This window comes from Oncorhynchus mykiss, chromosome 6, assembly GCF_013265735.2.
Source record: "Oncorhynchus mykiss isolate Arlee chromosome 6, USDA_OmykA_1.1, whole genome shotgun sequence".
Classification (NCBI taxonomy): domain Eukaryota; kingdom Metazoa; phylum Chordata; class Actinopteri; order Salmoniformes; family Salmonidae; genus Oncorhynchus; species Oncorhynchus mykiss.
The window spans coordinates 92,570,303-92,588,789 of record NC_048570.1 but is presented as its reverse complement, the minus strand read 5'-3'; the positions used below and the strand labels follow the sequence as shown (position 1 = coordinate 92,588,789).

The 18,487-nt window shown below is 47.8% G+C and overlaps 1 protein-coding gene across 10 annotated transcripts in view; it reads right to left on the bottom strand.

Annotated features, from left to right (window-relative positions):
- Positions 1-1,076: 1,076 nt before the first annotated feature.
- The window catches only part of LOC110487142 (C-myc promoter-binding protein), a 147,565-nt gene continuing 130,154 nt past the window's right edge, over positions 1,077-18,487 (bottom strand). For 7 of the 10 annotated variants that reach the window (XM_036981547.1, XM_036981550.1, XM_036981552.1 and 4 more), the window contains 13 exons: positions 17,766-18,012; positions 14,690-15,542; positions 14,267-14,483; positions 13,273-13,355; positions 12,845-13,020; positions 12,516-12,683; positions 9,360-9,540; positions 8,912-9,172; positions 7,004-7,121; positions 6,317-6,343; positions 5,633-5,795; positions 3,466-3,530; positions 1,077-1,747 (listed from right to left, as the gene is read on the bottom strand). In XM_036981547.1, coding sequence (XP_036837442.1) covers positions 1,611-1,747; positions 3,466-3,530; positions 5,633-5,795; positions 6,317-6,343; positions 7,004-7,121; positions 8,912-9,172; positions 9,360-9,540; positions 12,516-12,683; positions 12,845-13,020; positions 13,273-13,355; positions 14,267-14,483; positions 14,690-15,542; positions 17,766-18,012 — 2,696 coding nt within the window. In that variant the 3' untranslated portion in view covers positions 1,077-1,610. The remainder of the gene's footprint in view (positions 1,748-3,465; positions 3,531-5,632; positions 5,796-6,316; positions 6,344-7,003; positions 7,122-8,911; positions 9,173-9,359; positions 9,541-12,515; positions 12,684-12,844; positions 13,021-13,272; positions 13,356-14,266; positions 14,484-14,689; positions 15,543-17,765; positions 18,013-18,487) is intronic. The other 3 variants (XM_036981548.1, XM_036981556.1, XM_036981555.1) reach the window with 1 other exon arrangement.

Genomic DNA, 18,487 nt, shown 5'->3' with positions numbered 1-18,487 from the left:
ACCACAGGAGGAGAGGAATAGATGTTTCACCCTGACACGAAGCCAGTACATCCATCAACCACAGGAGGAGAGGAATAGATGTTTCACCCTGACACGAAGCCAGTACATCCATCAACCACAGGAGGAGAGGAATAGATGTTTCACCCTGACACGAAGCCAGTACATCCATCAACCACAGGAGGAGAGGAATAGATGTTTCACCCTGACACGAAGCCAGTACATCCATCAACCACAGGAGGAGAGGAATAGATGTTTCACCCTGACACGAAGCCAGTACATCCATCAACCACAGGAGGAGAGGAATAGATGTTTCACCCTGACACGAAGCCAGTACATCCATCAACCACAGGAGGAGAGGAATAGATGTTTCACCCTGACACGAAGCCAGTACATCCATCAACCACAGGAGGAGAGGAATAGATGTTTCACCCTGACACGAAGCCAGTACATCCATCAACCACAGGAGGAGAGGAATAGATGTTTCAGCCTGATACGAAGCCAGTACATCCAGCTAAACAAATAAACAGACTAAAATAAATAAAAGTCTTACTTTGTATAAATAGAATTCAAGTTAAGTAAAATATTGCTAATATTAGTCTCTATATATGACTATATAATACAAATGTTTTTTATTTTTTTATAAAAGGTCCCTACTACTACTGTCGTATATAAAGTACATTTTGTATTTTATGTAACAATTTGTACAAGATTTCTTAAAACATAAGTACCCCGAAATAGAAGACGTCATGGTGTGTGAAACCGTTGTTACGTTACTGAGTATGATCTCCATCCATCCAGAGGGGTACGTCCAGAACCTCTAACTAACAGGTGATGAGATGGGATTTAAATAAAAACAACAACATCCCTTTTGTGAGACTGGTCAGACTACATAATAACCCCCTGGTCGGTCAGCTCCGTTAGTCTCTGGTCAGCCCCGTCACATCTCTCACAGGTGACGGACATGACCCCAAAACATCGCAGTGTCAACAAGCTCATCGTCACGCATTCTGTACGTCTTTCTAAAAGGGATTCCTGAGCTCGTCTTTAAAGCTCCTCAGTCCTCTTCGGGAGAGCCAACGTTGTAATACATGGATTTTTATACATGCGCTTTTCATGGACACAAAAGATCTCTTCATGTGGGCTACCCACGGCTGTGCTATGCCGAGTGACGGAGGTGACTGGCTGGCCGGGTGGAGGAGGTGACTGGCTGGCCGGGTGGAGGAGGTGACTGGCCGAGTGACGGAGGTGACTGGCTGGCCGGGTGGAGGAGGTGACTGGCCGAGTGACGGAGGTGACTGGCTGGCCGGGTGGAGGAGGTGACTTGCCGAGTGATGGAGGTGACTGGCCGGGTGGAGGAGGTGACTGGCCCGGTGGAGGAGGTGACTGGCCGAGTGACGGAGGGGACTGGCTGGCCGGGTGGAGGAGGTGACTGGCCGGGTGGAGGAGGTGACTGGCCGGGTGGAGGAGGTGACTGGCCGAGTGACGGAGGGGACTGGCTGGCCGGGTGGAGGAGGTGACTGGCCGAGTGACGAAGGGGACTGGCTGGCCGGGTGGAGGAGGTGACTGGCCGAGTGACGAAGGTGAAACGTCAGGGGTAAAGGGGTCAGGGGTCAGAGGTAGGGCTCTCCGAAGGTCTTGCGACACTCCATGACCCCAGCGCTGGGCGGACGGTCGCAGTTGTGCGTCAGCTTCACCAGGTTGGGGCTGAGGTGGTCGTACGCCATCTTGTATTCGCGGTCAAAAGCATCTGGAGGGAGGAGAAAGAGTGAGACGAGTTACACCACATCGATGTTCAACACCGATTTCAATGGCATTTAAACTGAAGACCTTCTGGAGGAAAACTCCGCAGTCCACTGCAGGAGCATTCAACAGTGTATGGGTTGACTTCTAGATGACGTGTATGGGTTGACTTCTAGAGGACGTGTATGGGTTGACTTCTAGAGGACGTGTATGGGTTGACTTCTAGAGGACGTGTATGGGTTGACTTCTAGAGGGCGTGTATGGGTTGACTTCTAGAGGACGTGTAATGGTTGACTTCTAGAGGACGTGTAATGGTTGACTTCTAGAGGACGTGTAATGGTTGACTTCTAGAGGGCGTGTATGGGTTGACTTCTAGAGGGCGTGTATGGGTTGACTTCTAGAGGACGTGTAATGGTTGACTTCTAGAGGACGTGTAATGGTTGACTTCTAGATGACGTGTATGGGTTGACTTCTAGATGACGTGTAATGGTTGACTTCTAGAGGGCGTGTATGGGTTGACTTCTAGAGGACGTGTAATGGTTGACTTCTAGAGGGCGTGTATGGGTTGACTTCTAGAGGACGTGTAATGGTTGACTTCTAGAGGACGTGTAATGGTTGACTTCTAAAGGGCGTGTATGGGTTGACTTCTAGAGGACGTGTATGGGTTGACTTCTAGATGACGTGTATGGGTTGACTTCTAGATGACGTGTATGGGTTAACTTCTAGAGGACGTGTACGGGTTGACTTCTAGAGGACGTGTACGGGTTAACTTCTAGAGGACGTGTACGGGTTGACTTCTAGAGGACGTGTACGGGTTGACTTCTAGAGGACGTGTATGGGTTGACCTCTAGAGGACGTGTATGGGTTGACTTCTAGAGGATGTGTATGGGTTGACTTCTAGAGGACGTGTATGGGTTGACTTCTAGAGGACGTGTATGGGTTGACTTCTAGATGACGTGTATGGGTTGACTTCTAGATGACGTGTATGGGTTGACTTCTAGATGACGTGTATGGGTTGACTTCTAGATGACGTGTATGGGTTGACTTCTAGATTACGTGTATGGGTTGACTTCTAGAGGACGTGTATGGGTTGACCTCTAGAGGACGTGTATGGGTTGACTTCTAGACGACGTGTATGGGTTGACTTCTAGAGGACGTGTATGGGTTGACTTCTAGAGGACGTGTACGGGTTGACTTCTAGAGGACGTGTATGGGTTGACTTCTAGAGGACGTGTACGGGTTGACTTCTAGATAACGTGTATGGGTTGACTTCTAGAGGACGTGTACGGGTTGACTTCTAGATGACGTGTACGGGTTGACTTCTAGAGGACGTGTATGGGTTAACTTCTAGATGACGTTTCTGGGTTGACTTCTAGAGGACGTGTATGGGTTGACTTCTAGAGGACGTGTATGGGTTGACTTCTATCTACAGGACGTATATGGGTTGACTTCTAGAGGACGTGTATGGGTTGACTTCTAGAGGACGTGTATGGGTTGACTTCTAGAGGACGTGTATGGGTTGACTTCTAGAGGACGTGTATGGGTTGACTTCTAGAGGACGTGTATGGGTTAACTTCTAGATGACGTGTATGGGTTGACTTCTAGAGGACGTGTATGGGTTGACTTCTAGAGGACGTTTCTGCGCCTTGTTGCACCTGAAGAGTAGTTGGCTGCGAGTACACTACAGTACTTCTGAAACTACTAGCACAATGAACGCAGACTTACCGATGTCAATGTTGTCCTTTCCCAGAGCCACCAGACACAGGAAGAGGATGTCTCTGTACAGACTCCTGCACAGGGAAGGGCACAGGGACGTTAGATGTTACAGAGGACATTTAGCAGACTAGTTACAGTAGATAGCATGAACGTCTGTCTGTCTTTGACATCAAAGGGGCTAATGATACTTAATGTTGACCTTAACCTTTTTCCCAACCTTGCTATATTTACACCAACGGACTCAAATCAAATCACATTTTATTGGTCACATACACATGGTTAGCAGATGTTATTGAGTGTAGTGAAATGCTTGTGCTTCTAGTTCCCGACAGTGCAGTAAAATCGAACAGTTTCCCAACAACTACCTAATACACACTAATCTAAAAGGGGTGAATGAGAATATGTAGAGTTGAAGTCGGGCGTTTCCATACACCTTAGCCAAATACATTTAAACTCAGTTTTTACACAATTCCTGACATTTAATCCTAGTAAAAAATTCCCTGTCTTAGGTCAGTTAGGGTCACCACTTCATTTTAAGAATGTGAAATGTCAGAATAATAGTAGAGAGAATGATTTATTTCAGCTTTTATTTCTTTCATCACATTCCCAGTGGGTCAGAAGTTTACATACACTCAATTAGTATTTGGTAGCATTGCCTTTAAATTGTTTAACCTAGGTCAAATGTTTCGGGAAGCCTTCCACAAGCTTCCCACAATAAGTTGAGTGAATTTTGACCCATTCCAAATTGATATAGGATTTGAGGTCAGGGCTTTGTGATGGCCACTCCAATATCTTGACATTGTTGTCCTTAAGCCATTTTGCCAATACTTTGGAAGTATGCTTGGGGTCATTGTCCATTTGGAAGACCCATTTGCGACCAAGCTTTAACTTCCTGACTGATGTCTTGAGATGTTGCTTCAGTATATCCACATCATTTCCCTGCCTCGTGATGCTATCTATTTTGTGAAGTGCACCAGTCCCTCCTGCAGCAAAGCACCCCCACAACATGATGCTGCCACCCCCGTGCTCCACGGTTGGGATGGTGTTCTTCGGCTTGCAAGCCTCCCCCTTTTTCCTTCAAACATAACGATGGTCATTATGGCCAAACAGTTCTATTTTTGTTTCATCAGACCAGACATTTTCCCAAATAGTACGATCTTAGTCCCCATGTGAGGTTGCAAACCGTAGTCTGACTTTTTTATGGTGGTTTTGGATCAGTGGCTTCTCCCTTGCTGAGCGTCCTTTCAGGTTATGTCGATATAGAACTCATTTTACTGTGGATATAGATACTTTTGTACCTGTTTCCTCCAGCATCTTCACAAGGACCTTTGCTGTTGTTCTGGGATTGATTTGCACTTTTCACACCAAAGTACGTTCATTTCTAGGAGACAGAACGTGTCTCCTTCCTGAGCGGTATGACGGCTGCATGTCCCATGGTGTTTATACTTGTGTACTATTGTTTGTACAGATGAACGTGGTACCTTCAGGCGTTTGGAAATTGCTCCCAAGGATGAACCAGACTTGTGGAGGTCTACAATTTTTTTTCTGAGGTCTTGGCTGATTTATTTTGATTTTCCCATGATGTCAAGCAAAGAGCCACTGAGTTTGAAGGTAGGCCTTGAAATACATCCACAGGTACACCTCCAATTGACTCACATGATGTCAATTAGCCTATCAGAAGCTTCTAAAGCCATGACATCATTTTCTTGACTAAATTTTGGCTATATTTTCCAAGCTGTTTAAAGGCACAGTCAACTTAGTGTATGTAAACTTCTGTTTACAGTGAAATAATCTGTCTGTAAACAATTGTTGGAAAAATTACTTGTGTCATGCACAAAGTAGATGTCCTAACAGACTTGCCAAAACTATAGTTTGTTAACAAGAAATTTGTGGAGTGGTTGAAAAACGAGTTTTAATGACTCCAACCTAAGTGTATGTAAACTTCCCCCTTCAACTGTACATATAAATATATGGATGAGCGATGGCCGAGTGGCATTTAGTGATGCGCTCTGAATGTTGCAGAGAGATAGAAATAGGACGAATAGAGCTGATGATTCTTTATCCTGGCAGACAATTAAGTTCTACATGAAACATTTCTATCTGAATGTTTCAGTAGCGTTACATCCTCCTGAACATGCCCCATGGACAATGGTGTCATCAATGTGTAACCCCTGACCTTTGCCTCTTGACCCCCAGGCTCTGCCCTAGCAGCTGTAGGAGCTGTCCCATTGGCCGAGAGACGTCGTTCCTCTGGATGCTCTTGACCACGCTGTGGAGTAGCTCCTCCCCAAACGGACGCTCCGCCTCGCTCACAGGACGACACAACGGGTAGCCCACACCTGGAGGCAGGGGTCAGGGGTCAGAAAGATGGATATGTAGGCTACACTAATACACACTTCATATATACCAAACGTGTCCACGTATACACACACACACGTAGGTATGCAAGACCGATCACACACACACACACAGTAAAACACAGATGCTAACCCATTCTCAAATACAGGAGTAGATAATACAGGAGTGTATTTGAGATCCAACTAGACGAAGACACACATTAAAATGTTGGAAGAACTGAAGAAAACGAATCACTCTAGAAACAACACCATTTAGACAAGTCGATCAAAGACAGCCCACAGAATTCCCAAGACTGTCAGCCAAGAGGAAAACAGCAATACAAGCGATGCATTTTCAACCACATAAAGAAACCGAGGACAGAGAAAACGAAAACAGGTTTTTCCCCCAAAACGACGACAAGGAGAACAAACAGGGTGCAGCAAAGCAGAGAAGAGCAGACAGGACACACAGAGAGAGACAAAGGAGAGAGACTCGGCTGCCGAGTCCTAAACAGAACACTCACTGTCTAACAACAGAGCACAATTAAGCCCTGAAACACAGAGAACAGAGAGAACAACAGACCCCTGTTAGCTCCCAGACATTAGTAACCGAGGACAGTAACCGAGGACAGAGAAAACGAAAACAGGTTTTCAGTAGACAGAGATCCAAAATGGCTGCCACATAGCTGCCCATGGTTCAGAGCTCTTCCATCTGCCAAAGTTAGGCTACAAAGTTAGGCTACAAAGTTAGGCTACAAAGTTAGGCTACAAAGCTAGGCTACAAAGCTAGGCTACAAAGCTAGGCTACAAAGCTAGGCTACAAAGCTAGGCTACAAAGCTAGGCTACAAAGCTAGGCTACAAAGTTAGGCTACAAAGTTAGGCTACAAAGCTAGGCTACAAAGCTAGGCTACAAAGCTAGGCTACAAAGTTAGGCTACAAGACATCCACAATTCATACAGATATGCTCTTCTTAAAACCACAGTAAAATATAGACTTGGCTTTATCTGTTCCTTGATAAAACAAGGTGCTGAGATGGATTCAGGACCTGCTGTAGACTGTGACTTAATGCATTTCACTGAGACGGCTTCAGGACCTGCTGTAGACTGTGACTTAATGCATTTCACTGAGACGGCTTCAGGACCTGCTGTAGACTGTGACTTAATGCATTTCACTGAGACGGCTTCAGGACCTGCTGTAGACTGTAACCTACTCTGTGTGTTCCACAGGATGTAGAACGGCTGGATGAGATCCCGGTGCAGCTTGAGGTTGTCCCATAAGATCTGGATCAACACGTGTTTACTGTCCTCTGACATCCAGTGGCGAGGGACCTGGGGACGGACAGGGACAGATATGAGACACACACACACCAGCTCAATGACAATATATCTGGAGGGAGACGTAGAGACAGATATGAGACACACACACACCAGCTCAATGACAATATATATGAGACACACACACACCAGCTCAATCTCAATATATCTGGAGGGAGAGGTAGAGACAGGGAATAAGGGGTGAGGTGTATAGACAGGGAATAAGGGGTGAGGTGTATAGACAGGGAATAAGGGGTGAGATGTATAGACAGGGAATAAGGGGTGAGGTGTATAGACAGGGAATAAGGGGTGAGATGTATAGACAGGGAATAAGGAAGAGATGTATAAACAGGGAATAAGGGGTGAGATGTATAGACAGGGAATAAGGGGTGAGATGTATAGACAGGGAATAAGGGGTGAGATGTATAGACAGGGAATAAGGTGTGAGGTGTATAGACAGGGAATAAGGGGTGAGGTGTATAGACAGGGAATAAGGGGTGAGATGTATAGACAGGGAATAAGGGGTGAGATGTATAGACAGGGAATAAGGAAGAGATGTATAGACAGGGAATAAGGGGTGAGATGTATAGACAGGGAATAAGGTGTGAGGTGTATAGACAGGGAATAAGGGGTGAGGTGTATAGACAGGGAATAAGGGGTGAGATGTATAGACAGGGAATAAGGTGTGAGGTGTATAGACAGGGAATAAGGGGTGAGATGTATAGACAGGGAATAAGGAAGAGATGTATAGACAGGGAATAAGGTGTGAGGTGTATAGACAGGGAATAAGGGGTGAGGTGTATAGACAGGGAATAAGGGGTGAGGTGTATAGACAGGGAATAAGGGGTGAGATGTATAGACAGGGAATAAGGTGTGAGGTGTATAGACAGGGAATAAGGGGTGAGGTGTATAGACAGGGAATAAGGGGTGAGGTGTATAGACAGGGAATAAGGGGTGAGATGTATAGACAGGGAATAAGGGGTGAGATGTATAGACAGGGAATAAGGGGTGAGGTGTATAGACAGGGAATAAGGGGTGAGGTGTATAGACAGGGAATAAGGGGTGAGGTGTATAGACAGGGAATAAGGGGTGAGGTGTATAGACAGGGAATAAGGGGTGAGGTGTATAGACAGGGAATAAGGGGTGAGGTGTATAGACAGGGAATAAGGGGTGAGGTATATAGACAGGGAATAAGGGGTGAGATGTATAGACAGGGAATAAGGGGTGAGGTGTATAGACAGGGAATAAGGGGTGAGGTGTATAGACAGGGAATAAGGGGTGAGATGTATAGACAGGGAATAAGGGGTGAGATGTATAGACAGGGAATAAGGGGTGAGGTGTATAGACAGGGAATAAGGAAGAGATGTATAGACAGGGAATAAGGGGTGAGGTGTATAGACAGGGAATAAGGGGTGAGGTGTATAGACAGGGAATAAGGGGTGAGATGTATAGACAGGGAATAAGGGGTGAGGTGTATAGACAGGGAATAAGGGGTGAGGTGTATAGACAGGGAATAAGGGGTGAGATGTATAGACAGGGAATAAGGTGTGAGGTGTATAGACAGGGAATAAGGGGTGAGGTGTATAGACAGGGAATAAGGGGTGAGGTGTATAGACAGGGAATAAGGGGTGAGGTGTATAGACAGGGAATAAGGGGTGAGGTGTATAGACAGGGAATAAGGGGTGAGGTGTATAGACAGGGAATAAGGGGTGAGGTGTATAGACAGGGAATAAGGGGTGAGGTATATAGACAGGGAATAAGCGGTGAGGTGTATAGACAGGGAATGTTTAGACAGTGTTCCCTACCGTAGATCCCCTGTTACAGTGCTCTGAGGTCAGTATGAGTCCAGGCAGGTTGCTGGGCAGGTCCAGACGTCTGAAGGACCAAACCAGGTTCCAGTAGATAATAGGATGGTGGTCCACCACGGCTGACACTGTGATAACAGGGTCTCCCTCGTTCTCCAGCAGGGACTCCAGCTCCTTCCACAGCACCAGGGGACTCAGGTAGGGTACTGTGATTGGTTCTGGGTGGTGGAGACGCCACTCCATATCAACACTCAGGGGGTCCTGGCGGGGTTAAGGGTCAGGGGTTAAAGTTGAGAAGTTAGGGGTCAGGGGTTAAAGTTGAGAAGTTAGGCTGTGGGTGGTCCTCGAATGTGTATGTGTCTATGTGTGTATGGGTGTGTGTGTGTGTGTGTGTGTGTGTGTGTGTGTGTGTGTGTGTGTGTGTGTGTGTTTTGGGGGTCCGTCTCACGCTGGCTTCGTTGAGTCGGCTGGGCAGGCTGCCTGAAGTGGGTACATTGTGGCTGAGTCGAGTTGGTTCCTCCATGGGGTCAAAGGCACTGACACTCCGCACCATAGCTGACCCTGGGGACAGGGCCCCCTGACGCCGCTCTGTAGGGATCTCTATACACTGGGCCCTGGACGACGACAGCCTGGGGACGGACACACACACACACACACGCACACACACACACAGTACGCACACGGACACACACACGCAGTACACACACACACACACACACAGATCAGTGTTAGGACCAGGAGGAGCTTCTGTTATCCGTTGCAGATAGTATCAGCAGGCGGCACCTTCAAACACATTCGCTAATGAGACGTCACGTAATCCAACAGAAACCCAAATGAGGAGGGAGAGAGGACACTACCACTATACTAACACTGACTAATAATCTCAGGAAACTAACAGAGAGAGGACACTACCACTATACTAATACTGACTAATAATTCCAGGAAACTAACAGAGAGAGAGGACACTACCACTATACTAACACTGACTAATAATCTCAGGAAACTAACAGAGAGAGAGGACACTACCACTATACTAACACTGACTAATAATCTCAGGAAACTAACAGAGAGAGGACACTACCACTATACTAACACTGACTAATAATCTCAGGAAACTAACAGAGAGAGGACACTACCACTATACTAATACTGACTAATAATCTCAGGAAACTAACAGAGAGAGGACACTACCACTATACTAACACTGACTAATAATCTCAGGTCACTAACAGAGAGAGAGGACACTACCACTATACTAACACTGACTAATTGTCTCAGGAAACTAACAGAGAGAGAGGACACTACCACTATACTAACACTGACTAATAATCTCAGGAAACTAACAGAGAGAGAGGACACTACCACTATACTAACACTGACTAATTGTCTCAGGAAACTAAGGAAGAGGACACTACCACTATACTAACACTGACTAATAGTCTCAGGAAACTAACAGAGAGAGGACACTACCACTATACTAACACTGACTAATAATCTCAGGAAACTAAGGAAGAGGACACTACCACTATACTAACACTGACTAATAGTCTCAGGAAACTAACAGAGAGAGGACACTACCACTATACTAACACTGACTAATAATCTCAGGAAACTAACAGAGAGAGAGGACACTACCACTATACTAACACTGACTAATAATCTCAGGAAACTAACAGAGAGAGAGGACACTACCACTATACTAACACTGACTAATAATCTCAGGTCACTAACAGAGAGAGGACACTACCACTATACTAACACTGACTAATAATCTCAGGAAACTAACATAGAGAGGACACTCCCACTATACTAACACTGACTAATAATCTCAGGAAACTAACAGAGAGAGGACACTACCACTATACTAACACTGACTAATAATCTCAGGAAACTAACAGAGAGAGGACACTACCACTATACTAACACTGACTAATAATCTCAGGAAACTAACAGAGAGAGGACACTACCACTATACTAACACTGACTAATAATCTCAGGAAACTAACAGAGAGAGGACACTACCACTATACTAACACTGACTAATAATCTCAGGAAACTAACAGAGAGAGGACACTACCACTATACTAACACTGACTAATAATCTCAGGAAACTAACAGAGAGAGGACACTACCACTATACTAACACTGACTAATAATCTCAGGAAACTAACATAGAGAGGACACTCCCACTATACTAATACTGACTAATAATCTCAGGACACTAAATGGCTAGGGGTGGTAGGCTAGGGGTGGTAGGATAGGGGTGGTAGGCTAGGGGTGGTAGGCTAGGGGTGGTAGGATAGGGATGGTAGACTAGGGGTGATAGACTGGGGGTGGTAGGCTAGGGGTGGTAGGATAGGGGTGGTAGGATAGGGATGGTAGGATAGGGGTGATAGACTGGGGGTGGTAGGCTAGGGGTGGAGGATAGGGGTGGTAGGATAGGGGTGGTAGGATAGGGGTGATAGACTGGGGGTGGTAGGCTAGGAGTGGTAGACTAGGGGTGGTAGCCTAGGGGTGGTAGCCTAGGTGTGGTAGGCTAGGGGTGGTAGGCTAGGGGTGGTAGGATAGGGGTGGTAGCCTAGGGGTGGTAGCCTAGGGGTGGTAGACTGGGGGTGGTAGGATAGGGGTGATAGGCTAGGGGTGGTAGGATAGGGGTGGTAGGATAGGGATGGTAGGATAGGGGTGATAGACTGGGGGTGGTAGGCTAGGGGTGGTAGGATAGGGGTGATAGACTGGGGGTGGTAGGCTAGGGGTGGTAGACTAGGGGTGGTAGCCTAGGTGTGGTAGGCTAGGGGTGGTAGGCTAGGGGTGGTAGGATAGGGGTGGTAGCCTAGGGGTGGTAGCCTAGGGGTGGTAGGATAGGGGTGGTAGACTGGGGGTGGTAGACTAGGGGTGGTAGCCTAGGGGTGGTAGCCTAGGTGTGGTAGGCTAGGGGTGGTAGGATAGGGGTGGTAGACTGGGGGTGGTAGGCTAGGGGTGGTAGGATAGGGGTGGTAGGCTAGGGGTGGTAGACTGGGGGTGGTAGGCTAGGGGTGGTGGGATAGGGGTGGTAGACTAGGGGTGGTAGACTAGGGGTGGTAGACTAGGGGTGGTAGGCTAGGGGTGGTAGACTAGGGGTGGTAGGCTAGGGGTGGTAGGCTAGGGGTGGTAGGATAGTGTTTATCTGAGAGGATGGTGGTGGGACAGAGGTTGGTGCGTAGGGTAGGGGTGGTAGGCTAGGGGTGGTAGGATAGGGGTGGTAGGATAGGGGAGGTAGGCTAGGGGTGGTAGGCTAGGGGTGGTAGGCTAGGGGTGGTAGGATAGGGGTGGTAGACTAGGGGTAGTAGGCTAGGGGTGGTAGGATAGGGGTGGTAGACTAGGGGTGGTAGACTAGGGGTGGTAGGCTAGGGGTGGTAGGCTAGGGGTGGTAGACTAGGGGTGGTAGGATAGGGGTGGTAGGCTAGGGGTGGTAGGATAGCGTTTATCTGAGAGGATGGTGGTGGGACAGAGGTTGGTGCGTAGTGTGTAAGTGCGTAGTGTGTTATGCGTAGTGTATAGTGTGTAGTGTTTAGTGTTTTAGTGTGTAGTGTGTAGTGTTTAGTGCGTAGTGTATAGTGCAGTGTACCTGTTGTTACCAGAGCAGCCCTCTACAGTGATCCTGGGTGAGAGAGGAGATAGGACAGTAGTGGGACAGGGAGTGGACAGAGTGGACGTCCCGGTGTCCAGACCGGTGGACACAGAGTAGGACGATGACACAGCCTCATCCGCTGACGGACTGCTCTTCAGGTAGAACCTGAAGGTGAGAGGATGAGAGGATGAGAGGAGGAGTGGATGAGTGGATGAGAGGATGAGTGGATGAGAGGATGAGAGGATGAGAGGAGGAGAGGAGGAGAGGAGGTGTGATATCAGGGGAACAGGGGAGGTGTTAAATGTCTGTGTGTATATCTAGTGTACCTCCCGGGTCCTCTCAGGTCTCTGATCTCTACATTAAGGAAGGGGAGGAAGGGGTTCCCACAGAAGGGACAGGTGGTGTTGAGGTTGGAGTCGTCAGCCGTCCATCCTGCCATGATCTCCTCGTCGTACACCAGACCGTCACACGTCTTACAGCGAGAACAGCTGGAGATCAACAGCTGGAAACACACACAGCAGAGCCAAGATGGACGTTAGGTCAATCAGGGGTCGGCACAAAATGGCAGAGACCACCCCTTGGCCTGGTTGTATGAATGAGAAGTATCCTTGGTCCCTTTGTCTCGCATGTCATTGATACTTGATCGATCCATCCTATCTGAAAATCAAGCTATTCTGTAGTGTTGGCTTCGTTTCAATGTTCCTGTGAGTTTTTCTGGTTGAGTTTGAGAGGTCTGTAAGTGTGGTGCCCTCACCTCCATGGCGTAGTTCTGGAAGACACTGGTATTGCTGGTGTAGCGAGACGAGCCCAGATCAGAGCAGTCTGGGGGAGGAAAGCCTGGAGGAGAGACAGGACACAACCGGGAGAAGGAGCACACCATCATCCATGAACATCTGCTATTATTGGTGTCAGCAGTAAACAGTCTCTGATGGCTAGCCGTTAGCGAAGCGCTAACTCAGGGCAGGACTCTTCCATGTCAGGAGTGCCAGTGCACTACTTGCACACTGGATGCTAATGAGACAGAAGAAGGGCAGAGGGTCTGAGTAACATGATTGAAGAGCTCCAATCAGACTTCACCTCAATCCACTCAACTGCACAAGGCATCGTCTGCTGGCCTAGTTTGGTAAGAGTCCTTTCTCCTTCCCCTACATCCTGTCTGATCCTAGCTCCACCCTCTCTCTCCTCCTCAGTGACAGGACAGTACCTGGTTGTCTGATCCTAGCTCCTCCCTCTCTCTCCTCCTCAGTGACAGGACAGTACCTGGTTGTCTGACCCTAGCTCCTCCCTCTCTCTCTCCTCCTCAGTGACAGGACAGTAACTGGTTGTCTGATCCTAGCTCCTCCCTCTCTCTCTTCCTCAGTGACCTGGTTGTCTGATCCTAGCTCCTCCCCCTCTCTCTCTCCTCCTCAGTGACAGGACAGTACCTGGTTGTCTGATCCTAGCTCCTCCCTCTCTCTCCTCCTCAGTGACAGGACAGACAGGACACCTGGTTGTCTGATCCTAGCTCCTCCCCCTCTCTCTCTCCTCCTCAGTAACAGGACAGACAGGACACCTGGTTGTCTGATCCTAGCTCCTCCCCCTCTCTCTCTCCTCCTCAGTGACAGGACAGACAGGACACCTGGTTGTCTGATCCTAGCTCCTCCCTCTCTCTCCTCCTCAGTGACAGGACAGACAGGACACCTGGTTGTCTGATCCTAGCTCCTCCCTTTCTCTCTCTCCTCCTCAGTGACAGGGCAGAAATATGTTACCTGTCTGTCTGTGTGTGAAACTGTCCAGTCTGCTCCTCAGGGGACTGCGTCTGGATGGGCTTCTCCTTGGGCTCCTACGGGGCCCGGGGCCATTTCTCTGAGGGGAGGTGATGGAGCCGTCTGGGTCCCCCAGGCCCTCCTCATCCACATCCAACAGGGAGGAGCAGTCAGGGTCCATGCCCAGAGAGGACACACTCAGACGGTCACAGTTACCATCCTGGAGGGGGTGGACAATGGGAGGTTCAGGAACAAAATAAATGTTGATGCTGCAATGTGTTTGAGAATCTGAGAGGCACCTTGCTGCATTAGGTAGTGGGATTCGTGTCACACAGCATTACAAAAATATCGTACGCCATTCAGAAATGTGTTATTTTGACTGACGCACCAGTAGAACACCCTCCATTGACAAACCGCTGAGCGTACCTTGGTGGGCACGGTGTAGGAGGTGGCCAGGCGAGAGTACCACCGGCTAGCCTTCTCTGCCACACCTTTCCCTGCCGAGAACACGCTGCTCTTAAACACATCCAGGGTGGGGGTGAGGAGCTGTTCCAGGGCGAAGGAAGAGGAGGACAGAGACGGGGACAGCAAACCCAGGTCCCTGTCTCTCTCCCTCTCCCGGTAGGGGCTGGGCTGTGGGCTGGGGGTGGAGCGGGGACAGGGGGGTGAGGACCAGAGCCTCTGTCTGGCAGGCTGGGAGGGCGAGGGGGAGTTGTGGGTCCTGGAGCGAGGTAATCCTCCTGTCCTGAGAGGGGAGGTATGGGGGAGACTGGCCCGTCGAGGGGTGGTGATAAGTGGGGGAGGAGGGTGGAGGAACAGGGGGCTGGAGGGGTCCTGGAGGTCCATACTGGGTGTCCGGCTGTTCAGCGGAGAACCCATATGGTTCATGTACATCTCTATCTCCCTAGCCAGGTGGTCCTGGCGCCGGCCCGTAGGGGTCGCGACCCCATCCATCTCCACTTCCAGGTCGTACTCTCTGTCTCCCTGGGACTTGGACTCGGCCGCCAGGAGGGACAGCGGGTCGAAGCCTGTCTCGATCCCCGTTCGTTTAACGGTGCCCCGCGAGGCTGAGGCCACACCCACACCGCCATAGCTGGCGCTGCGTTCCACCGTCCTCTTCCGTGATTGGCTGGTTTTAGCAACGCTCTCTGTGGTTGGTCCGTCCAGATCTAGGTCCTCCAGATCAAAGATGGCGTCTGTATTATTCTTGTCATTCTTGTCCTCGTCGCTCCAGTCCCTCTCCTCTCCGTCTTCAGGGCTGTCTCTACGTCTGCAGCGCCTGATGGAGAAATGAATAGATCAGATTTTAAATTCATTTTGATATTGATAATTTACTGATCCCAAAGGGGATATTTACTTTCAGAAGCAGAAAAATCAACAACAGAGAGGAGAACATCAGATCTATACCTCCCTCTCCCTCTATTAATACAGGTTACTCTCCCTCTCCCTCTATTAATACAGGTTACTCTCCCTCTACCTTTATTAATACAGGTTACTCTCCCTCTGCCTTTATTAATACAGGTTACTCTCCCTTTATTAATACAGGTTACTCTCCCTCTGCCTTTATTAATACAGGTTACTCTCCCTTTATTAATACAGGTTACTCTCCCTCTACCTTTATTAATACAGGTTACTCTCCCTCTACCTTTATTAATACAGGTTACTCTCCCTCTACCTTTATTAATACAGGTTACTCTCCCTCTCCCTCTATTAATACAGGTTACTCTCCCTTTATTAATACAGGTTACTCTCCCTTTATTAATACAGGTTACTCTCCCTCTGCCTTTATTAATACAGGTTACTCTCCCTCTACCTTTATTAATACAGGTTACTCTCCCTCTCCCTCTATTAATACATGTTACTCTCCCTCTCCCTTTATTAATACAGGTTACTCTCCCTTTATTAATACAGGTTACTCTCCCTCTATTAATACAGGTTACTCTCCCTTTATTAATACAGGTTACTCTCCCTCTACCTTTATTAATACAGGTTACTCTCCCTCTACCTTTATTAATACAGGTTACTCTCCCTCTACCTTTATTAATACAGGTTACTCTCCCTCTCCCTCTATTAATACAGGTTACTCTCCCTTTATTAATACAGGTTACTCTCCCTCTACCTTTATTAATACAGGTTACTCTCCCTCTACCTTTATTAATACAGGTTACTCTCCCTTTATTAATACAGGTTACTCTCCCTCTACCTTTATTAATACAGGTTACTCTCCCTCTGCCTTTATTAATACAGGTTACTCTCCCTCTCCCTCTATTAATACAGGTTACTCTCCCTCTACCTTTATTAATACAGGTTACTCTCCCTTTATTAATACAGGTTACTCTCCCTCTATTAATACAGGTTACTCTCCCTTTATTAATACAGGTTACTCTCCCTTTATTAATACAGGTTACTCTCCCTCTCCCTCTATTAATACAGGTTACTCTCCCTCTACCTTTATTAATACAGGTTACTCTCCCTCTACCTTTATTAATACAGGTTACTCTCCCTCTCTACCTTTATTAATACAGGTTACTCTCCCTCTGCCTTTATTAATACAGGTTACTCTCCCTCTACCTTTATTAATACAGGTTACTCTCCCTCTACCTTTATTAATACAGGTTACTCTCCCTCTACCTTTATTAATACAGGTTACTCTCCCTCTACCTTTATTAATACAGGTTACTCTCCCTCTATCTTTATTAATACAGGTTACTCTCCCTTTATTAATACAGGTTACGCTCCCTTTATTAATACAGGTTACTCTCCCTTTATTAATACAGGTTACTCTCCCTTTATTAATACAGGTTACTCTCCCTCTCCCTCTATTAATACAGGTTACTCTCCCTCTCCCTTTATTAATACAGGTTACTCTCCCTCTACCTTTATTAATACAGGTTACTCTCCCTCTCTACCTTTATTAATACAGGTTACTCTCCCTCTGCCTTTATTAATACAGGTTACTCTCCCTCTACCTTTATTAATACAGGTTACTCTCCCTCTACCTTTATTAATACAGGTTACTCTCCCTCTACCTTTATTAATACAGGTTACTCTCCCTCTGCCTTTATTCATACAGGTTACTCTCCCTCTATTAATACAGGTTACTCTCCCTCTCCCTCTATTAATACATGTTACTCTCCCTCTACCTTTATTAATACAGGTTACTCTCCCTTTATTAATACAGGCTACTCTCCCTCTGACTTTATTAATACATGTTACTCTCCCTCTACCTTTATTAATACAGGTTACTATCCCTTTATTAATACAGGTTACTCTCCCTTTATTAATACAGGTTACTCTCCCTCTACCTTTATTAATACAGGTTACTCTCCCTTTATTAATACAGGTTACTCTCCCTTTATTAATACAGGTTACTCTCCCTCTACCTTTATTAATACAGGTTACTCTCCCTCTGCCTTTATTAATACAGGTTACTCTCACTGGGATCAAATCTCTTTCACAAGATGTCAGCGGGTCAGTAACGTTCCACATCAATGATGTTCACCTGGTTCTTCCCCCGGCTGCTCCAACCCCCTCTGACCCTCCCAGGACTAACGACCTCGGCCTGTTGGTCTGGCTGAAGCTGGTCCCCTGGAGGATCTTGGTGTCTGCCCCCAGGTTCTCTGCTATCCTGGCTGGGTCAGTCTCTCCCTGGTGCAGTCCCAGACCCAACACTGGAGTGCCACTGCTACCACTGCCAACCCTGTTGTCTCCACTCAGTCTGCACCCTCGCACACCCTGCCAGTCATGGCCTGGAGAGGAGGGGAGAGGAGGTGAAGAGGGGAGAGGATAGAAGAGAAGAGGGGAGGGGAGAGGAGAAGAGGAGGTGAGGTGAGAGGAGGGGAGAGGAAAGGAGGGGAGAGGAGGTGAGAGGAGGAGAGAGGAGAGACAATGGGAGAGGAGGAGAGAGGAGGGGAGAAGAGGAGAGAGGAGGTGAAAGGAGGGGAGAGGAGGTGAGGAGAGGGGAGAGGAGAAGAGGAGGTGAGGTGAGAGGAGGGGAGAGGAAAGGAGGGGAGAGGAAGTGAGAGGAAAGACAATGGGAGAGGAGGAGAGAGGAGGGGAGAAGAGGAGAGAGGAGGTGAAAGGAGGGGAGAGGAGGTGAGGAGAGGGTAGAGGAGAGGAGAAGAGGAGAGGGGAGAGGAGGTGAGGTGAGAGGAGGGGGGAGGAGAAGAGGATGAGAGAGGAGGGGAGAGGAAAGGAGGGAGGAGAAGAGAGGAGGAGGGGAGA